At 37.3% G+C, this 13,182-nt stretch overlaps 1 protein-coding gene across 2 annotated transcripts in view; it reads left to right on the top strand.

Annotated features, from left to right (window-relative positions):
• The window catches only part of ANO3 (anoctamin 3), a gene marked incomplete at its 5' end in the record, with an annotated part of 271,320 nt that overhangs the window by 42,284 nt on the left and 215,854 nt on the right, over positions 1 to 13,182 (top strand). Inside the window, one exon of one of the 2 annotated variants that reach the window (XM_079789410.1) lies at positions 11,224 to 11,295. The exons of the other annotated variant lie outside the window; for it this stretch is intronic. Within the exon in view, the coding sequence (XP_079645536.1) occupies positions 11,224 to 11,295 (72 nt within the window). The remainder of the gene's footprint in view (positions 1 to 11,223; positions 11,296 to 13,182) is intronic. 2 annotated transcript variants of the gene reach the window in all.

The raw sequence follows: 13,182 nt of genomic DNA, 5'->3' as shown, positions 1-13,182 counted from the left end.
CCACCAAATGCAGAGCATTATCTTCTTTCCAAAGAGATTTGTCCTTACAGTCGTCGATGTTGATGGTTGCAACCCATGATTTTGTACGTTTGGGATTCTCAAAATAAATCCACTTTTCATCGCCAGTCACAATTCGATGCAGAAAAGACTTTCTTTCGTGCCATTGAAGCAACATTCTACTGATGACTTTTCAGTTTTCCATTTGTCTTTCGTTCAGTTGATGTGGTACCCATTTCCCTTCCTTTAAAATCTTTCCCATTGCTTGTAAATGATCGGAAATTGTTTGCTGAGCAGCGTTTAATCTTTCTGCAAGTTGTTTCTAAGTTTAACACGCACCTTCATCCCCTAATGCTTGTAATTGTTGGTCTTCAAACTTTTTCATTTGACCTGGACGTTCTTTGTCTTTCACATTGAAATAATCACTTTTAAAGCGTTTAAACCAGCATTCACAAGTATCTTGAGATGGAGCATGTTCACCAAAAGCTTCCTGAAGTATACAATAACGTTCAGCAGCACTTTTCTTCAAAAATAATGAATTAAAATTTCCTGCAAATGCTCTTTTTTTGGCATGAAGTTCGACATTTTTAAGTGTAAAAATATCTATGATGTTAACACATTCAAAAAATTTGACATATGAAGTTTTGAAGCTTGTCAATACAACAAAATAGCATCATATCAAATCGCAGATATATCAACATATATCTAACTCCATCTATTGAAAAAAAAATCTGCATTATTAACCGGTACACCTGCTACTTTCCATTCAGTCTATCGGGCTAAATGTCCTGTGTGCAGCATGGACCATATGAACACAATAGAGGGAAGTTAGGAGTTGATCCATCAGTGAGGGTAGGGGTGGTGGTGACTTGCACTAGGTAATAGATTGCAGTTGGAGCAGAGTGGCATAAAATATATGATAATGGCTGGTGAGTAGAACATGAGTTAAAGTACAGGAGAAAGAGGATTCATACTTAATGTGGAGCAAGATTGAAAGAGAAACAGATTTTGTTTAGCCTTAAAGCAACCCAGTGAGGTGAATAATTTTATACCCATTACATGAATAATAATAAGAGAGCTTTAACTTTCCTTTTTATCCTTCAATTTAGAAGTGGAAGAATATAACTTAATTTCTTACTGTATTTATTGCCTTAAGAAATGCACATTTTGAATACTGTACTGATCTTCCTTCCTCCCATTAAGTTTTTGGATGTTTGGACTAGTTAGTCTCAAGCCTATGAAATGAAGAACTATTGTTAGAGCTGCCTTGCCTTCAGGATTTCCACTAGAGAGCACTACCACAATGCGTTTTGTCTTCTTTTCACTAAAACATTCTGTTTTGGTAACAGTGGTAAAGGTAATACCTACTAGTCACCCTCAGACTTAATCTTAATAAAGTTCATCGCTTTGTAATCTTTTAGAAAATTGTATGCCCATTTTGCACAAGTGCCTAGTGTCTTGATTAAAACCTTTTGAAAGAAGCAAATGTAAGAAATGAAGGGATGTGGGTGAGGGGAAGAAACTCATCATGTACATAATTGGCAACAAAGCAACTAACTTAAACTGTCGGTGGAGAAACAATCTGAAAATATTTTATTAAGACATATAAGATTATATAAAATTTAATAAAAACTATTGTTATTACTTTAAGACACATAAAATCATTTCGACCTGTCTTTATTTTTTTATTTTAAGCGAATATCTAATAAAATATTCAAGAAAAATTAAAGGGTACTTTTAACACGATCCCCAAATCTATTTTTTCTATATACATTAATGAATATATATATATTTTTTTACCATAGCAAGTTTTCAAAGCACTTGAGTCATACAGGGTATCTCCAATTTAATAAATAATAGAAAATAAGCATAAACAGAACAACAATAATAACAGCAACCATCTGAGTGCCAGTTGACCTGCTAATCACTTTACATATAGAATCTTAATCATTTCTGTTGGGTCTGAAGTGTTGGTTTCAGACGCATGCCAGACAGGGCAACCCTGGGTGTCCCTACCCTTTGTCACGTGCTGAATCATGAACTGCTGCGTGAGGACAGCAGCAGCCACAGTGCAGCGGTCCATGGAAGGGCCTGAGTGATGAAAGCATCGCTCAGAGTGGAGTCCCTAAGGCACCAGCAGATAGATGAGTGCCCTTCCAGTGAGTTGAGTGTTTCTAATTTGGGATTGCCTTCCTCCCAGGAGTCTGACTCATAAGGTGTTGTGGTTCTGAAAGGCCCTTGGATTTCATTTGTCGCCTCCTGATATCAGACAAAGTGGCAAATACCATGTTTCCAGTCGGCCCTGTTCCACCCTAACAGATGGCTATTAGCTCAGCCTGCTGGGAAATCAACCTTTCGTTGCCCATCTGAAAATAAACAGGTCGGTTCTGCACATCCTGACGTTACAGTGGGAGAAATAGCTCAGGGGGCTCTGAAAACAGAATGCGAAAATACAGTCACAGAAGAAAGCTTTCTTAACCGCAACAGATATGTATGTGATAGATCTGAATATTTTGGAAATAGGCCAACTCATCTTTCCATCAGATACAGGTCAGACTCAATCTTCCGAAAGTTGTTGTTTAATATATCTCTGGGGTTGCTCTCGCAGGTGTCATTGTTTGAAAATAAGTCTGAGAAAACAGAGCCCAATGGGCACTTTGAGCCAAATTCCTCCCTTTGCCCACCCTCCCTCACCTATGCTTCCACCTTCCACGTTCTTAATGAGATTTTTTTTTTCTTTTTTCAAACTACAGAGCTGACTCCCTCTAGATTCTGTTTTTATGTATGAGCCTGAAAATTCTACTGCAAAGCTAACTGGAAAAGGGAATGATTCTGCCTCTGATGTTCACTTCCTAAATATATGTGTGTGGGGGGGGGGGATTAATACAAAAAAGAAAATGAATTGGTTTAATATTCTCTGTAATAAAATGGCAGTGGGTAGTAAGATTATTTTTTCTTTAGTATTGGTAACTGATCTTATGTGCATATATATATATGTTTTTGGTGCCTAAGGTAAAAGAGCTCTTATCACATGAATGAGTTTATTAAAACCCTAATGCAGTGGTCGGCAAACTCATTAGTCAACAGAGCCAAATATCAACAGTACAACGATTGAAATTTCTTTTGAGAGCCAAATTTTTTAAACTTAAACTTCTTCTAACGCCACTTCTTCAAAATAGACTCGCCCAGGCCGTGGTATTTTGTGGAAGAGCCACACTCAAGGGGCCAAAGAGCTGCATGTGGCTCGCGAGCCGCAGTTTGCCAACCACTGCCCTAATGCCTTGGGCAGGTTAGCAGTTTCTTTGTGAGTCACTGAATGTGAACATCTCTAAAATAGATGAGAAAGTGCCTATATGTGATGACAGTGCTGTACTGAACCTAGACTAATTGTCCCTCCTTTTAATGCTTTGACGGGTGGCTAATATTAAGCAACATATTAAAGTCATTGAAATTTAAATCACATCTGTCTTTTACCAATCTACAAGGGAGAGCAAAAGTAAATGTGCTGATATGATACAATCTTCCCAGTTACTCACACAGATGGAATTCCTTCTTAAGCCCGAGGTTAGTTTTACCCTGAGACATGAAGATTTGCTGATGTTAAAGGTTAGAGGAAGAAGAGGGGTCAGTCATTCTTGCTATTCTGTGTTAGGTGATAGAAAAATCACATAGGTGAGAAGTTGTAGATGCTTTTATTACATTTCACTGCAGTGAGCAATTATTTTTTTAAATATATTTTTATTGATTTCAGAGAGGAAAGGAGAGGAAAAGAGAGATAGAAACATCAATGATGAGAGAGAATCATTGATCAGCTGCCTCCTGCACACCCCCTGCTGGGGATGGAGCCTGCAACTGGGCATGTGCCCTGACTGGGAATCAAACTGTGACCACTTGGTTCATAGTTTGATGCTCAACCACTGAGCCACAGCTGCTGTGCTATAGTGAGCAATTATTGATGAATGATAGCAAAGATGTTGATTTGACAAGCACCCCTATTTTCAAAATGAATAGGGCTATAACAATTTTTATTTTTTATAATTTACATACAAACAAAGGAGTCATATTTCATTATGAAAAAATATTATTAGCTTCCAAGGTACATGAATATGGGTTTGCTCTGAGCCCTTGAGTATGAAGAACTGGGAGCTGGAACAGAGTTACTAATGTTATAATGAACCCTCTCTTGGGCTACTATAATTCATGACTGTCCAAAATATATTTGGGGAGCTCTAGAGATAGGAAGACACAAACAAGGTGGCTCACTCCATATTGAATAACTCTAAAAATTGTATTGGTTCACATATTTACAAGTTATATTTTAGGAGTTAATTAATGAGATTGCTTCCTATAAATTAAAGTTAGCGGTCATTGGATGCTTATGTTCTTTCTTCTAGACAAATACTAGTATCCATCATTATTCAACTCTTCCACATATGAATTCCTTCTTACCCTGTAGTATTTAAGTATTTCCTTTTGTTACCTTTAGATGCCCTTGGGTATTTATTACCTTTATACCTTGCTACATCTATCAGAAACATTTTAAATTTTGCTTTATAAAAAGGATATTTTTTTTTAGTAGTGAGTATTTCTGTCAATATCAGGAATAACCAGGGAGTGTCACTGTTCTAACACAAACAAATACTTATTGGTTTGGTGTCCAATAATGATCAACAATATTCTCGCATAAACCTTTACAACTTGTAATTATGAAGAATACAGGCAGTGGGATGGATAAATCAAGATTATTCCACCCACATCCATCAGCTATTGTAGATTTGTGATGCCTTTTTTTCTTCCACTAGTCAACTTCAGTTTAGCAAGAAGAAAATTTATTTTTCATTCCCTTCAAAATAAAAGACTGATCATTTTCCCCAAAATGCTGCTACCACTCAATTATTTTGATTGTCATAGACAACTTTCTCATATACACTGGTAAGAAATTATTTCTAGCTTTATTTCAATCATTTATTAAATTGATTCTATATTTTTTAACTTCACAACAATGCAACAAAGGACTCATTATTCATTGTGTAACTCATGAAAAAGAGGCTGAGGTACATGAATTACTGGACTCAGGGTAATATAGTAAGTAACACATCTGACATTACAAGCCAAGACTGACACCAGACCTCCATTTTTCCACTAAAACCCTCCTGCCCTCAAACTATACGTGCAACAATGGGAAGCTTAGAAACTAGTTTCTCAATCCTTGAACATGTTGGCAGTTATTGGACTCCATGGATATCACCTTTGTCTTCCCTGTCTGAATTCTGAAACAATTGAGAAATAGAGACCTAGAGACCGACAGATGGATATCTAAAGGTCAGTTGTATAATTGATGAAAGCCAGAAGACTGGGACTTTGATGTGTGGCCAAATGAGCTTGCCCATTTTCCTCTCCTGAATCTGACACCTAGCCATCAATAGCTAGGAATCTCAGGCAACCCCCATAGTGTCAATAAATTTGGTGCCAAGAGAGAGGGGAATGGACTAAAATGAAGAAGAAGAAATTACTGAAGCAAGCACTACTAGTTCCCTTTTCTCCCAAACTTTCAAATCACATAACTCAGATAAATTAAAATTTTCCCAAGAGATGAGAGGTCAGAAGTATACTCTACTGAAATCTTTACACATGGAAACTGGAAGCTATGGAAAAATTGTTCCCTGAAACAGATGTGTTTTTATATCTGCAATGCCATGCAAGGTTATTTCAGGCTTGGTAGTGATTGTTGTCATATAATAATTTCAAGGATTTGGACTTTTACTCTGAGTGAAGTGGGAGTTACATTGAGTGAAGGGTTTCAAGCAGAGGAGTCATATTAGCTGGATTTCATTTTAGATTCATCTGTCTCATGTCTATTCACTGTCAACCCCAAACTTACTTTCAACTGAGATGGGAAAACCGTGGGAGAATATGGTCTGGGAGCAATATCAGAAGTTCATTTGGAAATGGTGAGTTTGAACATGGTTCTTTCAGATCCAATGGAATGTGAAGAAGGCAGACATGTGATGTATGCCTGTAGTTAGGGAGAGATATCTGGACCGGAGGTGTGCATTTAGGAGATATACATGTATAGATAATATTTTAAAATATGAGAGAGGCCCTGGCAGGTTTGGCTCAATGGATAAAGCATCAGCCTGCAGACCAAGGGGTCCCAGGTTTGATTCTGGTCAAGGGAACATGCCAGGGGTTGCAGGCTCAATCCCCAGTAGGGGGCGTGCAGGAGGCAACCAATCAATGATTCCTCTCATCATTGATGTTTCTATCTCTCTCCCTCTCCTTTCCTCTCTCAAATCAAAATATATTTTTTAAAAAATTAAAATATGAGAGAGGATGAGATCACCAAGGGTAGGGAATAAAGATAGAGAAGAGAAGGGCACAAAGATTGATCCATGGGCCTTTCCAGAGTTAACATGTCAAGAGATGAGAGGAATGCACACAGGAACCTGAGAAGGAGCATGCAGTGGGGTGGGAGAAGAGCCAAGGCAACGTGTGACTCAGGAAGCCAAGTGAGAAAAGTGTATCCACTAGAAAGGCACAATAAATTATGTCACATGCCCTAAATATATCAATGAGCTGGAGGCTAAGAATTGGACATTGACTTTGACATTGAAGCGGTCGTTGGGGAGTAGTTTTAGTGGTTATAAGACACAAAAAAATATTGTAGAAGATTTAAGAAGAGGAATTAGAAATAGTGACTATTGACCCTGCTTTTGTGGAATTTTGGAGCAAATGAGAACACACAAATTGAGGAGAAGCCACCAGGAGAACTACAATCAAGAGAGGTTGCTTTTTTATCTTGGGTGGTGTTTTCAGGAACTGAAACAGCAGGCTTGCATGTTGGTGAGAGGGAGGAGCAGAATCTGGGTTTGATTCTGTAAGGAGAGAGCATGGGGAAATTAGTGGGCTTCTGTCCCAAGTTTGCTGAGAGGATGGTAACTACTGCATAAGTAGAGGAGATGGCCTTAGTTGGAAGTGCAGTTAGTGTATCTGAGTATCAGACAATGAAGTCAGAATATAGGAGTTCAGATGCTAGTAGGTGGGTGGGAGCTGCGGAAGTTTGCTTCAGATTGCTTTAATCTTCTGAGTGAAATAGGAAGCCAAATCATCAACTCAAAGTGAGGATTGGGGAGGAGGTGTTAGAAGACAGAGTTTGAAGTGAGGGAATAAAATATGAAATAGTTTTTTTGGAGACTGGGAAAATAAGGTAATTAGGGAAATATATTTTGACTGTTAGGCCACATTAAGTACCACTTGAGGTTATTGTTATGAATTTGAAGGAGATCAGTTCCCATTTTGACATGATTTTACCTCCAGATGTAGTTTAAGTACCCAGGTATATATGCATGAAGTAAGTGTGATACACACACCTCATATTTAAAAGTAATATTTTGCATATCCCCTATTGCATATATTCAAAAGAATTTTTAATAATACTTATGGTCATGTTACAGTTCTATCAGATATGGTATTTTGGAAAATAAGAATTCAAAAGCTTGATTCAATGTCATGATGCAATTGCTGATATTTTCCTTTTCTTGGCTATTTCCTCTCACAACATTGATCCTGATTTTAAAAACACAAAAAATATATGAACAAAAACTGCACACTCAACTAATTTAACCAAGTATATACAAACTAGTAGCCCTGCGCATGAATCCGTGTGCCAATAGCTCACCAATAGCTCGCTGCCGCCCTCCAGTAGCTCTCCGCCCACTGCCCTGCCCTCCTGTAGCTGCCCCCCTGCATCCCCCTCATAGCTTGCTGCCCTGCCCCCTCCTACAGCTCTCTGCCACCTGCTTGTAGCTCACTGCCCCACCCTCCTGCTGATCCGTGATCCGGTTGTTATGTAGTTGTCCGTTACGCTTTATGGCGTAACGACCATTTGCATATTATATCTTTATTATATAGGAAGGATTGAAAGTGATTTTAACAATCAACCCCTTCCCCTCACTGCACATAGGGAAGCTAAAGCCCAGAGGAGAGAGATTGGTCCATAGTGCGCAAGATTTGTACAGTTCTATCCATGGAATTTTCTGGTTATACTTTACCTTATTTGTTCTCTTTAGAGCCAGCTCACAAATCAGACTCTGCCTTACGTTATTATAGGACCAGGGGGTGTTACTTGTTCAGGTTTTGGCAGTCATACAAGAACAACCAGCTGGGAACTTTCATGGTGATAGTCTTCTGCAGAACAGGTGTGTTTAAAAAGTTTTGTGCTAATTCCAAGTAGGTGCCAAACCTGTCTTTTCATATATACTCAAGAGCTTGGCTGAGCAAAAGTAACTCATCCTTGCATCATATACTTTATATCATTGTTAGAAAAATGGCACTACTTAATTACCTCTTCATAAAGTTAAGTTTCATAAGATAAAGCAACCCAATAGAAAATCCAGAATTACCCCTGTGATTAGCTTTCTAATTTCCATTTGGAACTTTAACAGTCATGGATCCTTGCTCTCTGTCATTCATAGCCTTGTAACCTTGGTTAAGTAACTGGGCTTTCTGGGCCTCTAGTTTCTTAACCTAGTAAATGAATAAAATGGCCTTAATCAGTGGTTTGAATATTTTTAAAATGGTAGCATCCAGGCTGGATGAGAAATAAAAGTAAAGTAAATTGGTTGTTCTTGTATGTTTTTATTTAAATTAGAGCTAGCATGGCTCAGTTGGCCACTCTTATCATCTGACCTTCCTAAGAAATGACTGCCATCTGTAATGGTGTTTTGATTTCCTCCTTCATTCAATTGTTAAGATTAGCTTTTTAGGAACTTTTATAATTAATTTCTAATTTTACTGGATTATAGTCACAGAATATGCTCAGAAACACTCTTATTTGGCCCCATAAAAGTGAAATCCTATGGCTGTCTCTTTCTCTCAGCCTGGTGATGTACCCTGGTTTGTACTGACATTTTGAGTACTTGCTGTGACCTTGTGTTGCTATGAACAGAGTTGCTATTGTGGTCCAATCAACAACAAAATATTCATTTCTGAGTATTTGTTTCATAAGTGCTTAAAAGCCTCTGTGTTTATATGTTGTGTTCACATTTCTATATAATATTTCACAATAGCAAATACACACACACATACACTACCGTCTTCGAGCTAAACAACCATCTACTCTTTTCTCCCCATCTCCTAAAAGCTTTTCCGCCTAGAAGCAGAACTCTTGCCTTCTTATATTTCATAAAGTGTTCTATTTATTTCCCACATGGCTCATATCACATTTTCCTTTAAACCTCCCATAAAGTAACTTTTCTAAAAAATCTATTTCACTCAAAACTAATGCTTACATTTAATGTCATACCACACTACATTGCAGATATCATACCCATATCCATATCTATGTTACAACTCTGTGAATGGTCAGGTTACACCAGGTTGATAAGAAAATTATTATAACTTCAGTTAAGTAAGTGGGAAACTTAATATTTTAAAGAGGAAAGGGAGTTTAGATCACACAGTTCAATCCCCTCAGATACAGAAAGAAATTAAGGAAGAGTGAACTTCCCAAGGTGATCCAGTTGGTTGGTCTGGACTCAGTATCATTCTGAACTGCTTCATTACTTCTTTGAAAAGAAAAAACAAATAAATAAATAAATAACCCCCAAAATAACAATATTCCACACAACTTTGATCCTAATCAAGAAAATAATTGTAAATTAGGTTGTGTCTCAGCATTGATAGTGTGTGATTTAGATTCAGTCAAGTTTAGAAATCATCATACCTTGAATCAGTTAGTGGTTGCAAGCATCATTGAATAGTCTCAGCATTTTAAAATAAACAACTTCTGGCACTGGCTGTCCTCTCTTCCCCCACCTCTTTCAAGATTATAAGTAGCTCCGATGATTTTGGTGTCCATATTGGCCAGTTTATTTAAGGGATTTAATAAGACTAATGTAAGTTCTTCCACGGAGTCAGACTACAAACAAATTTTGCCTTACTCATGAAGCTTGTAAAAGGGGTTTCCCATCAATAGCTAATTTAATATCTAATATTTAACAAGTAGTCTGGAGAGACTTTTACTTAAAAACAAAAATTTTAGTGAAATATTTCAATTCACTTTTGTGTTTCTGAGGATGAACTAGTCAAATGTAATTATCTTCTTTCAAAATTCTCTATTGAACTTTTTATAACTGTTTTTCATACACGATATGAAACATTTGGCCAGATACATATCCTGACACCGACTAGCATTTTGAAAGTGATACGTAGTGGACAACTACATTTAGAATATAGAGTTTTTGCTGAAACTGTCATAGTTGTTTTTCCCCCCAAAACACTTCACTTAAGGCTCTTCACTTCCTCACTGGTTTGCTTCTGCCAGCCAGCTGAAAATATTGGCTCAGCATCTGTCTTGACCTCCTGTACGTTTTTCTTCCTATCCTTCTCTTTCAAGAGCCTACTCCTTATATAGGTTAAGTCCTGACCTCTGTGTGAACAGCATCTCAGTTATGTCTCCCACTCCTACCTCTCTCTCAGGCTCCTGATAGATTACAAATTACAGAATGGTTATTTATGTAAATTATAACATGTACTGAATTGCTCCAAACTTAACCCAAAGTTATGTCCGAAACAGCCTATGGTACCTCACACCAGCCTGAATTTTCAGCTGACTTGGTAAATGGAAAATGTTTGTCATGTTCAGGTCTGCTAGTGTTTGCAAAATTAGCACAAACTACATTTAAATTTTTTTTCTCTCTCTCCCCTTTCTACACTCTTCAGCCAACTGTAGAATCCTGATGTTTCTTTTGTAATGTTACTTATATATTTTACTTTCTACTTCCACAACCTTAATTGGAGCTTCCACTTAACATTAGGGATTCCTGGATGATCTATGAGGATCTATCTATGACTTTTTCATAATTTTCTACATACGATTGTCAGATACAGCTTTTAAGGTTGGGTGGGCAGGATATTAAAAGACCGTGTTACTCACCCTGGGAAAGTGTAATTGGAAAATCTAACCATTCTAAGCTCTTTCAAAGATGACAGCTAAATCAGCTTGCATAACAGCAAATAGAGCCTACCCACCTGCTTAGTTTCTAATGCAATTAACTGAAAGTTATGTCCTCCTACATACTTTTTCATAACTAATTTGATCTATACCACATGGCAGTTTTACAGCAGTGATAGTCAACATGAAAAACTCTTTTTAATAATTTTCGGCTGTCTTTCTTTCTGGTCTACTGAGTTTCTAAGCAAATGTTCTTTTATTCCTTCTCACAGGCCTGCAAAAGTACTCATCTCATCATGGGCTTGAGAAGAGTGTGTGGGCTGCCAATGGCATATATAATGAAGGTGAGGATGGAGTTTCAGGCAATCCTGCCAACTTTGCTCTTCAGTATAATGAATTAGCAACTTCAGAGTCTTTGTGGGCTGTGAAAATTTATCACAAATTTTCAGTATCATATTATTAATTATCAATGCAGTTCACCATGCAGTTTGCAGAGCACATTCACATCTGTAATTTATTTCATTTCATCCTAAGCTTCTAGTGAAATTGCTTTGACTTACGAATGTCTAATATAAGAGCTTACATGCAAAAACCTTTGCACCACTTGTTTTAAGGAATGTATTTACATTAAAAGATAATAACTTATATCTCATAGTAAGTATTAATAAATTAATCAGCAAAAGACCACTGTGAAAATCATTTAACCCTACCAGACCGCTGTACCGATTTTTCAGTAATTTCCGAATCTGCCGCTATACCGCTGCACCTAATTTTCGATACTTTGCCTAGAGCTATTTTCTACAATGTCTCCAAGTTCCATTTTATTCTAACCACTTGTTTGCATGTAACTAACATTTTTCTATATCATGTTGATTTTTTCTCTTTAATGCTCAGGAGTCCAGGTATAGGGGACAGTTAGGTTCAGGGCCTCAGGTCTGGTAGGTTTTATATACATTTTTCTATAACTTTTCATATAAGATATTTAATATAAATTTTATTTAGTAACTATTTAACTTATATAGATATGAATACACACATATCTACACTAATAAAAGAGAAATATGCAAATTGACTGTCGCTCCATGACATCCACCAGCCAATCAGGACTGAGTATGCAAATTAACTCAACAAAGCTGGCGGGCTGATTTGCATATGCAGGTATGGAGCAAAGACTGAAGACTCCAGTCTGAGCAAAGATTGAAGACTAAAGACTGAAGACTGAGGAGGCTTGGCTTCTCTGCTGCGGCCAGAGCAAAGGCCTGGGTCCCAGGTACCAGAGGAAAACCAGTGCCACAGCCAAGGGAAGGAAGGCCTATTGCACGAATCTTTGTGCAACAGGCCTCTAGTGTATATATAAAAGAGAAAAATGCCCTAAAAGCCTTTAAAATTTAGTAAACAGCCCTAACCAGTTTGGCTCAGTGGATAGAGCATCGGCCTGCGGACTCAAGGTTCCCAGGTTCAATCCCTGTCAAGGGCATGTACCTTGGTTGCAGGCACATACCCAGTAGGGAGTGTGTAGGAGGCAGCTGATCGATGTTTCTCTCTCATCGATGTTTCTAGCTCTCTATCCTTTTCCCTTCCTCTCTGTAAAAAATCAATAAAATATATTTTAAAAAATAAATAAGTAAAATTTAGTAAACACACATACAAATAATAACAATAATAATAATAAGCCAGCACAATAGACAAAATCAGATAAATCCAAAATATATTTACCAATCAACTACTTTTTGAGGTCCAGTCATCAAGAGAACAAGGCTATTGGTTAAACAAATGATTGGTTATTGGCTAATAATTACATTTTAAGAGTAAACAGAGATTAAATCATTCAGAAGGTAGATAGTGCAAGCAAGAGAACATAAAAACAGAGAAGCAAACATTGGCAATACTTGTTAGAGAACTGTTCATGGAAGAATTAACTCTAGCCCAAGAGATCCCCCTGTCCCAACACCAAATTGAGACGAGTACATTGAGCCATCATAGCCTAATGCTATTCATCTTTCAAATCATTACCTTTCTTTGGATTTAGACTTTACAGAATCTATTTTCCAGTGCATGTGGTGTGGACGTGTGTGATTTGTAGAATGTGTGTGCTGAATATGTGCTATGACTGCTAGTCCTCAAAGCAGTACTTTTTTCCCTAACATAATCATAATTTTATCAGTATTTTATTGGTATTATTTTTATTACAGGTTTATTGAGATATTATTGACATATAATATATGTAAATT

Source organism: Cnephaeus nilssonii (genome assembly GCF_951640355.1).
Source record: "Cnephaeus nilssonii genome assembly, chromosome: 13".
NCBI classification, from domain to species: Eukaryota; Metazoa; Chordata; class Mammalia; order Chiroptera; family Vespertilionidae; genus Cnephaeus; species Cnephaeus nilssonii.
The sequence above is the reverse complement of the archived record's forward strand: the minus strand, read 5'-3'. Positions and strand labels throughout refer to the sequence as shown.